At 36.3% G+C, this 10914-nt stretch overlaps 1 protein-coding gene across 1 annotated transcript in view; it reads left to right on the forward strand.

Moving 5' to 3' along the window:
• Window positions 1-10636, forward strand: part of LOC121317746 (5'-3' exoribonuclease 2-like) — a 31526-nt gene extending 20890 nt beyond the window's left edge. The window contains exons 14-18 of the mRNA XM_041253890.1: window positions 4543-4649; window positions 5458-5564; window positions 7803-7867; window positions 9149-9247; window positions 10511-10636. Of these exons, the coding sequence (XP_041109824.1) occupies window positions 4543-4649; window positions 5458-5564; window positions 7803-7867; window positions 9149-9247; window position 10511 (379 nt within the window). The 3' untranslated portion in view covers window positions 10512-10636. The remainder of the gene's footprint in view (window positions 1-4542; window positions 4650-5457; window positions 5565-7802; window positions 7868-9148; window positions 9248-10510) is intronic.
• The last annotated feature ends 278 nt before the right edge of the window (window positions 10637-10914 follow it).

Consider the following 10914-nt stretch of genomic DNA (forward strand, 5'->3'; position numbering starts at 1 on the left):
ACCCCTGGTCCTTGTTTCTTTTTTCAGGCTGAAAAAGTCCCTTGGGTCGACACTGTCAATACCTTTTAGAATTCTGAATGCTTGAATTAGGTCACCACGTAGTCTTCTTTGTTCAAGACTGAACAGATTCAATTCTTTTAGCCTGTCTGCATATGACATGCCTTTTAAGCCTGGAATAATTCTGGTCGCTCTTCTTTGCACTCTTTCTAGAGCAGCAATATCTTTTTTATAGCGAGGTGACCAGAACTGCACACAATATTCAAGATGAGGTCTTACTAGTGCATTGTACAATTTTAACATTACTTCCCTTGATTTAAATTCAACACTTTTCACAATGTATCCGAGCATCTTGTTAGCCTTTTTTATAGCTTCTCCACATTGTCTAGATGAAGACATTTCTGAGTAAGCAAAAACTCCTAGATCTTTTTCATAGATTCCTTCTCCAATTTCAGTATCTCCCATATGATATTTATAATGTACATTTTTATTTCCTGTGTGCAGTACCTTACACTTTTCTCTATTAAATGTCATTTGCCATGTGTCTGCCCAGTTCTGAATCTTGTCTAGATCATTTTGAATGACCTTTGCTGCTGCAACAGTGTTTGCCACTCCTCCTACTTTTGTGTTGTCTGCAAATTTAACAAGTTTGCTTACTATACCAGAATCTAAATCATTAATGTAGATTAGGAATAGCAGAGGACCTAATACTGATCCCTGTGGTACACCGCTGGTTACCACACTCCATTCTGAGGTTTCTCCTCTAATCAGTACTTTCTGTTTTCTACATGTTAACCACTCCCTAATCCATGTACATGCGTTTCCTTGAATCCCAACTGCGTTCAGTTTGAGAATTAATCTTTTGTGCGGGACTTTGTCAAAAGCTTTCTGGAAATCTAAATAAACCATGTCATATGCTTTGCAATTATCCATTATCGATGTTGCATCCTCAAAAAAATCAAGCAAGTTAGTTAGACACGATCTCCCTTTCCTAAAACCATGTTGACTGTCTCCCAGGACCCTGTTACCATATAGGTAATTTTCCATTTTGGATCTTATTATAGTTTCCATAAGTTTGCATATAATAGAGGTCAGGCTTACTGGTCTGTAGTTACCTGGTTCAGTTTTGTTTCCCTTTTTGTGGATCGGTATTACGTTTACAATTTTGGTACCACCCCTGTGTCAAGAGACTGCTGCATGATCTTGGTTAGCGGTTTGTAAATTGCTTCTTTCATTTCTTTGAGTACTACTGGGAGGATCTCATCCGGCCCAGGGGATTTGTTTATTTTAAGAGCTCCTAGTCCCTTTAACACTTCTGCCTCAGTTATGCTAAAGTTATTTAAAACTGGATAAGAACTGGATGACATGTGGGGCATGTTGTCAGTATCTTCCTTTGTAAAAACTTGTGAAAAGTAATCATTTAATATATTTGCTATTTTTTTTTCTTCATCTACGATTTTGCCATTTGTATCTCTTAAACATTTAATCTCCTCTTTGAATGTACATGGCCTCTACTACATTATTATTATTACTGTATAGCCATACATATTTGCAAGCCTTGTTATGCTTATGAAGGAAAAAAAACAAAACATTTTTGGCACGAAATCAAATTCCACTAACAATACATACTTTGTATATTGCAACAGGTTGCCAACATTTCTGGAGCAAAATAGGTTTAATGGGTGTGATTTGCCAAATATTTTGATTGCAAATGTTTATGGCTTTACAGTATTTAATAATAGTATTGCAAGAAGGGATGCAGTAAAGTTTATAAAGATTAATCAAATATAAAACAAATCCTAAGGCTAGAGTTTAAGAAACAAATGATAAATGAGTTCATTCCATGTACGTAACAGATCTTGCAGAATTTTTTTTTTTCTATTAATGTACCTGACGTTCCACATTCACCTCCACCTGTGCCATTAACTAGTTATTTCATACCTTGACCGCTGAGCTGGTAAATCTACACATATACCGGTTAATATATAGATTTACAGATTTTTTTTTAGACATGAACTGTAACATTCAGTGTCTATAGAAATTCTACACCCCCTTGAACTTTTTCCACATTTTGTTGTGTCAGTGCCTCAGAGTTTCATGCATTTAAATGAGGATTTTTTTCCACTTATCTACACACCATAATCCACACTGTTAAGGGGAAAAAATATATATTACAACTATAAAACTGTAAGATCATAATTGGATAAGTCTCCACCCCCCTGAGTTAATACTTGGTGGAAGCACCTTTTGGCAGCAATTACACTTGTGAGTCTGTTGGGATAGGTCTCTACCATCTTTGCACACCTAGATTTGGCAATATTTACAAAACTGTTCAAGCTCTGTGAAGTTCCTTGGGGAGCTTTGATGGACTGCAATCTTCAAGTCATGCCACAAATTTTTGATTGGTTTGCACCAAACATAACGCTTTACTTTTGGGCCAAAAAGTTCCATTTTAGTTTCGTCAGACCACAAAACTTTTTGCCACATGGCTATAGACTCTCCTGAGTGTGTGTTTTTGCATACTTCAAACGTTATTCAAGGTGGGCTTTCTTGAGTAATGGCTTCCTTCTTGCCACCATACCATACAGGCCTGTTTTATGGAGTGCTTGGGATATTGTTGTCACATGCACACTTTGACCAGTCTTGGCCATAAAAGTCTGTAGCTTTTGCAAAGTTGCCATTGGCCTCTTGGTAGCCTCTCTGATCAGTCGTCCTCCATGCTGGGTCATCCAGTTTGGAGGGACAGCCTAATCTAGGTAGGGTATTGGTGGTGCCATACACCTTCCACTTCTTAATAACACTGTGTAACAATATTTTTTTTTTTTTTTTTTTTTTTTTGTTCCTGGGTAGTAAGTGTTATTTCCTAATTGCTTATGCCTCAAAAGTATAGAAAATGGCTATTATTCCCCACAAACTTTGCTTTTGTGACCAGGACAGTGATATTTCAAAATATCACTATTTCCAATGGGAAAATGGGCAAATGTGTGTCTTTTCGTTCACATAAAGTCAGAAAAAAACAACATATGAATCCAAATTAACATGTATTTAATTGTAATTGTACAGTATAATTGTAAATCTCGAAAAACTACTCGCTTCTAAATCTTTTGTAGTCATCTTTGTATTACTTTAGTATAAATACATGTTAATTTGGATTCAAGTTGTTTTTTTCTGACTGTGAACGAAAAGACACACATTTGCCCATTTTCCCATTGGAAATAGTGATATTTTGAAATATCACTGTCCTGGTCACAAAAGCAAAGTTTGTGGGGAATAATAGCCATTTTCTATACTTTTGAGGCATAAGCAATTAGGAAATAACTCTTACTACCCAGGAACAAAAATTGTTTTACATAGTGTAATCGTCTTCACCGTGCTCCAAGGGATATTCAAGGCCTTTGATACCTTTTTTTTTTTTTTTTTTTTTTTGCCCATCCCCTGATCTGTACCTTTCAACAACTTTGCTTTTGAAAGCGCCTTGGTGCTCATGGTTGAGTCTGTGCTTTGAAATGCACTACCCAGCAGAGGGAACCTACAAGAACTGCTAAATTTATCATGAAATCATGTGAATCACTACAATTTAACACAGTAGGAGGCCACTTAATTTGGTGTGTGATTCTGAAGGCGATTGGTTACATCTGAGCTAATTTAGTATTGCTATTACAAGGGGGGTGGACACTTATCCAACCTAGCTATTTCAGTTTTTATTTTTAATATATTTTCTACAAATTTCTAGAATTTAATTTTTTTCACTTGCAAATTGTGGGGTAAGATGTGTAGATAAAAGAAGAAAAAACTTTTTTAATGCATTTTTATTCCAGACTATAAGGCAACAAAAGGTGAAAATCTTGAAAGGAGGTATAGGCATTCTATAGGCACTGTATATATTTAGAACATGGTATGTTATGTTCGGTTGTTTGTCCAAGATTTCGATATTCGTTCAGATTTTTTAGTTTGCAAAAGGTTATAAAAAACTTTTACATACAACATGTTATTTAAGGTAGAAAAGTATTCAGGGACTATGAATACGATGTGTAGGACTTTTTTTTTTTTATAAAACAAAACATAACTGCTGTGCAGATTCTGGCAAGGTCGTACAGTATATCGGTGCAATGCAAAACTCGCTGTGATACGCATTTCTGACGGCCATTTTATTTTTATGTTCGGATACATTTAAAAAATAGTTTGTTTATTTCCCATCGCTAATATATAAGCAAGCAGTTATCCGGTAACAGACTCCCCACCCCAGGTTTTACTGCTTTTCTAGGAAAAGGTACCATTCTTTAATGTCTTGCTCATTCAATTACTGGGTTGTTGTTTTTTTGAGGAGTATGTGGTGATTATCTATTCAGGGATACCAAGATATTTAGTAAGTAAAGGGTCTGAGAGGGAAAATGGGCAATACATTCCCCATCCTAGTCTTGCTTATATATTTATTAGCTTTTTTCTTTCCCTTTAGGTGTGTACTTTTTTCATTAAGAAAGCCTATATTATGAAACTGTCTTGCCACGTTTCCATTTCTCTCCTCCTCCTCCTCCTCCTGTTTAGACTGCCTCCAAAGGTGCTGAAACCTGGTGACTGGGAGAGGTCCAGCAGGGCTTCAATCCACACAGGCAGCAGGTCCACTTGGATCAGTCAGCGTTTCGGGCATTGGGGTAAGTGGCGCTCCAGTCATAATGTCATTGCTTACATGGTTATGTATTGAGAACAGTAACACTGTACCATGTAACAGAGGGTCCATTACTGCCATTCACAAGAGTGGATTGTGATGTACTGATTGAAATTTTATTTACTGAAACATTGGAGGGGGAAGGGCCCAAGTAACTGAGCTGTACAGAGAGAATTCTGAGCAACTGCACTCTTTATCTGCTTACCCTGATCATTGATAAACTTCACAGCATAACTGAATGCCATTCAGTAGGTTTTCACTGAGCAGCTCAGTTACTTAACCCAGCTTTGAGAATTTATTCTCAACAATGAGACATGAGTGGCTTGTAATCGGCAAATATTTTCAGTCTAAAAACTCATGCCAGTTGCATAAGAATGCAGTGATTAGAGGAACAATGCTGATGATGGTGAAAGTTAGTTTTAGGTTAAACAATGTTTTTAATTTTTATTTTTTTTAATCCAATATTCAATAGTCCTGTAAATAATTTTCTAGCTGGTAAAATAGTCGAATGCATTTGTTTCAGCCATCACTTACACATTTGTTCATTTTTGTATGATGTCCATTGTACAATAATCAACTGTGTTGTAGGAACAAAAACAGCTGTGGTACATCTTTTGCTTGGGAACACCGTTTAAGCAGTATTAGTGTCCTGGCACACGTGTGTGTGTGTGTGTGTGTGTGTGTACATTGCACAGTGATTTGTATTCTGGGCTGTTTCAATATTTGTGTCAATGCAGGAGGATATAGTGTATAATTTTTAGTTTTCCCCCTTCTCCAAACCTGCCCCCCTTTAGCCACAGTATGTCCAGAGACAGACAAAGAGACGGTGTCTACAGCAGTGCTCCACCACCTGGAGCGTATAACCAAGGAAGGGGGGGGCAGCTACCACCCTCTCTGCCATGTAAATATGATTTGAATTACCTTCTCCTCTCATATATATATATATATATATATATATATATATATATATATATATATATATATATATATATATATATATATATATATATATATATATACAAAAATAAATGACACACACCAGCTATGAAGCCTGGCCTATATCTCTTACTGAGTCAAAGGATTCATGTAGGGAGTGTAGTGTGGTAATGTACTCTTCTGGAAGGGCAATGCGGTCAATCAAAGGCTGCCTTTTTTGAGTCTCTGTATTGGATGTTTCCAGCAGGTCTCTGATTTGACTTTGATGTGCCAATTTGCAGTTGATGAATAATTGTCTGGTTGCTGATAACTTGTGAGTCAAGTGTGTTCTGGTGGCACTCAATGCAAATAGGATATTTGGTTTCTGCGAATCGGAATACTATATGATGCGTGTCTTCCTTTCTTTCGGTAGCAAACTTGCCAATTAGCTGTGTTTTGAAAGCCGATTTTTGATTAGTGCAATCAGTAAACACTAAGGCTTCTCCTTGATTTGTCCTACTGATTTAGATGAGTTGTCACTTGAAGTTGTTGGAGATTTTAATTTATGGCCTTATAGTCCTGAAAAGTACAGTAATTGCATGCTCCATTCTCTGCAGTTTAGTACTTCTGATTAAAATTCACTGGTATTGTAAGTTCTTTAAACTTAATTGTCATCAGTGCTTTAGTAGTATACTTGTAAAACCAGGGTTTTTTCTCCTTAAGCATCAAGAAAAATATTAAAAGAATTAGAATGGTAGGCTAGATGTTTTTGACTCTCACTCTAAATTAACAAGATGTAGCTCTAAATCATGCTAACCACCAACTCCAAAAGCCACTGCAAAACGTTATGAAAGCACTATTATCCTAACTCATTGGGGACCTAACTAATGGCTGATGAAAATCAATTTGTTGAGAGAAAATATATAAAGTACTGTAAATCCTGTTGATGGTAATAGTAGCCTCGATGGGCAGAGGTGTTGCGCAGCAATATGGGTTAATAGATGTTAGCTACAAATACATTTCCACTTGACACTTTTAAAGATATGCAACATACAAATCCTAAGGTTATTCCCTTGAATATGTACTAAAAATGTTTTTTGGTTTTTCTTGTTTTAAGTTTTTTTTTTTGTATGTGTAAATTCTGTGTGCATTCATTGGGCATAGCTGACGATCTGATTTAAAATTTCATTACCAGTCTTGTACTGCAAATAAAATAAGATTTTCGTCAATCTGTATCTACCATGGGAGTAACAGTCATATAATTTGTTGTCCATCAAGCTGTAGACTTTATTACCGACCTGTTTTTGGTTAAGTTTAATGAACTGCCGTTTTTTGTTTTGTTTTTTTGTTTTTAAATAAATGTATTGGATTTAGATACCATAAAACCAAAACTTGACATTTGGAACCAAGTACCTTATTCCATGAGAATTGAGTGCTGCTCTTTTTGTCTGAATCAAATTTTGTGGCTGGACTTAAATATTTGTAAAACTCTTAAAGTCTTCTGACTACTGATGGAATTGCGTTTGTGATATGTGGTTATCACAGCTGCGCCAGGATGTGTCTTACGACTCCCTTGTGTTTTTTTTGTTTTAACAAAGCCTTTAGCAGAATGTTTAAACGAAGTTCACTTCTGCTTTCAGGGACCTGGTACCCCCTGTGTAGAAATGTTAATGCTTTCTTTCACACCCTCCTATTGGCCTGTGTCTGGAACCAGCTGTTTTAATTAGGTCTAATGAACACATAAGCTTGTTAAAGATAATCACACATGTCAAAGAAAGAAAGGATTTCAGCTTACATGGTGTGTCCTATTGTGTTGCGTTGACCAGGGATCTATTGGCTAGTTTTTGTTGTAAACTACACTGTTTGCCTGTTAAGAAGAACACCACACATCTAATTGTAATTCCTTTTGTAAGATTAATGTGGTTGTTGATAAACTGGAATTACGAATGACAAGAAGTGGGTGGTCTTTACCACAGTCAGTGTCCCGACAGTAAACAGTCTTGTAAAAGTACTTCAAAATGGTAGTAAAAATCTGCATTGAAAGGAAAAAGAAATGTGCCTTGCTCTGCAGGGTAAAATTGACACTGAAGCATGTTTCAACTTTCTTTACAATATAATAGGGTTAAGTCTTTAGACTTGCATGAAGTACTGTAACATCAGTAATAATAACATTGGTCAGTCACTTGTATGTTTTAGATGTTTTTCCTCTTTCTCCTCATTTCAGATTCAAGACGGCAGCAGAGCTTTTTTGCATGGCCCTTCTCCTGGATATAATCAACAATATCCCAGGTAGGAGAGGTTAATCACTTTCCATTTGAAATTGGGAAAGTACACATGTCATTGAGTTGTGGTGTTTATACACTCGTACTCCTTCATCTCACTTAGTCCATTTTTAGAACCTAACAATTACATTGAAAACCAGTAAATATGTTTTCATCCAGACAAACTAACTTCAGTGCCGCTCATAGTTGGAGGATGTGGGAAGGTGCATCATTTCCGTTGGTCTGTGACCAGTATGTTGGTAAACATCCCCAGGTTTGAAGAGTTTCCTTTTAAATGATCCAGTCAGTAAAATGTGGGGATGCTTTTCCAATTCCTTGGCCTTTTCTTTTATTGAAGCTTTTCACTAACCCAAGAAATGAAGGCCAAGGGCTTAGATCTGTATTAGATTTTGGGCAGGCTAAATAAATTTCTTTTAAGTAGGTTCGCACAGCTTAATGAGGCATAACTAATGGTGTTCTACCTTTTATCCCTTCCATGCTGGAACTACAGCATTGGTACAGACCCGCCATTGATTCTTGCTTCAAACCTCTTGAAGTACTAATCAGCTTCTTTTGGTACAGCTTTTGAGGCCCGGCAGGCCTATTGTGGGTCAGTGTCACTATAGGTCAGTAGTTATTAGTGAAACTGAGAACAGTTGCTTTAACTGCTTACTACTGAACTTCATTAAATGCATAAGGAACTCGGAGGAGGATTACAGAATCTGCAGCCCTATAGTGGCAGGCAATGGAAACGAATGTGACATGGTTTCATAATGAGGGATGCGTGTGTGTGTGTGTGTGTGTGTGTTTTTTTGTAGTATTGGTGTACCCCATATTGCTGAAACGATAAGTTGCAGTTTAAGCCCTGGAAAGTAGGTTGTGGTCTTCACAAACTGGAACATTTTATTTTGTAGAATTCTGTTAATTGCTTTTTGAGTTGTATAACCCTTTGAAATGTCATTGCACAAATGTACGTACATTTGGTAGTGATGGTGGTAGTAATAGTAGTAGTATTTTGTAGTAGAACATTAATTGCTGCCCATGGTATGTTAAGAGTAAAGAGTTTTTTTAAATTGATTGATTTATTTTTTTAATTTTTTGTTGCAATTATGTAGCAATATGTTAATTCAAATAAAGTCTTTCACAGCACTTGCCAAGCCGAAGTATTCTTTAGTTGTGTGCTGAAAAGCGGTGCTTGTGTGTTAATCATTATACAGTGTGACTGAGGGAGGATCCTTGGCTACAATTTCACAAAAAAGAAAGGAATGCACATGGCACCTTTTTCAATCTTGTGTGCTTGTCTTTTAAGATGGAGCATATCTTTATCAAGGATTGGTCCAACTTTGACCCTGGGAGACCATTCGCTAACGACGAAAGCTTCGCATTCAGCCCATTGCAGTTTGAAATGGTAAAACCCCTGGAAGATGCTGGGTATTGGTAGTATCAGTTTGGTACTGTAGGTTTCTTACTTCTAGGACTGAGTTACAATGAACGCTACACAGATTGATAAACTGGTTTTTAATCTGGAATTTTTTTTTCTGTTGGCTTTAAGTAGGTATATTTTTTATAATGGATTTAGCAGCCTTTCCGACTTGTTTTATTGTAAAGGAAGAAACTACGGCTATGGCCAAAAGGTTTGTATCCCCTAGAATTTAGGATTGAGACATTAATTTAGATCTTTTTAGTTAACATCATATAATCAAAGAAACTACAACATTTATATTGCATGTATCTACTGGGAGTTTTAGTAGTTATACAGTATTTCAGTTAGATTTTATAATTTTGCAGTCTTTCATTAAGTATATGGAAAACTACAGAATGGTATGTAATTCAATATGTTAACGTAACAACATTCAGCAGGTTTTATTTTACTTTCTGAAGCAAAATGAGTTAATTCTATAGGGTGATGCAAAACTTTTGGCCACAGCTGTGTCGCATTTGTGCTGTCTTCTAGTGTAATGCTGCTCATCTTCATGGAGATATATTTGTGTGGATAGTGGCATGTGTAAAGCTTGGTGCTTTAAGTGCTTTTATTTTGTTCTCCATATCATTTATTTATTCGTTAGAGCATACCTTTATTGCTAGAAATGTGGGTAAAAAAACAGCTTTCTAATTAATGTTGGATTGCTGTTCCCATCTAGACTGTACACCAAATGCCAGTCAGGCCATGCCAATTAGTGCTTATGTTGCTAGGTCACCGTGGTCAATTGAAAACTGCATCAATAGAACTTGAAAAGGTTTCTTCCAGATCAGACCTCCTGACATATGAAGTAGAATAGTGGCTGGGAAAATACAGCCAAGGCCCCTAGCCTAGATTCAAAATACTCTGCAGTAAGAATTCATTTACAACCTGCAATTAACTGGAAAGAATAGCCTCCAAGGAAGTGTATGGACATTTAGAAAATAAAGCCTCATTCTCCTGTATCGCACGTTTACTTCACTTGGATTGTGTAAATGTTGTGTTTTTTTTTATATATAAATGTACACCTTTTAGTCACAGTTGTATCCCTCAAACTATAATAAATTACCTTTTCACATTTGAGTCTCAAATTTTGCAAAATAAGTGACACTAAGTATTTGTGTCTTAATGTTGATTTTTTTTTTTTTTTTGTTAAATTATCAGATAAGTGAAGTGTTTTTTTTTTTTTGTTTGTTTGTTTTTGTATTTTAGAAATTATGGTAGAGAGTCTTCATCGGGTTGGAAGCAGGTGATGCAGTCACAGGGTTCTGTCGTCCAGCAAAACCAGCGAGGAGGAGGAGGAGGAGGAGGCAGTTACCATTAACGCTATGAAGATGGAAGGGGTCACAGAGGGAGACGGGTAATGCAGCTTCCCTGTTGCAGATCTACTGTTGTGACAGAGTTGGGGTACAAAACTTAATTAGCCTGTAAATGTACTTCTTAATAACTTGACCTACAGGATATGTTTATAAACAACATTAAATATTTGATAAATTACAATACAAGTTTATGTAGTCTAGTTTTGGTAGAAAACATGGAATCGAAACCATTCTGAAAAATAACCAGGCAGTGTGGTTTTGGTTTTGTTTAGTTTTTTTTTAATAATTGATCCTTCC

The sequence above is a fragment of the Polyodon spathula genome, chromosome 6 (assembly GCF_017654505.1).
Source record: "Polyodon spathula isolate WHYD16114869_AA chromosome 6, ASM1765450v1, whole genome shotgun sequence".
Taxonomy (NCBI): domain Eukaryota; kingdom Metazoa; phylum Chordata; class Actinopteri; order Acipenseriformes; family Polyodontidae; genus Polyodon; species Polyodon spathula.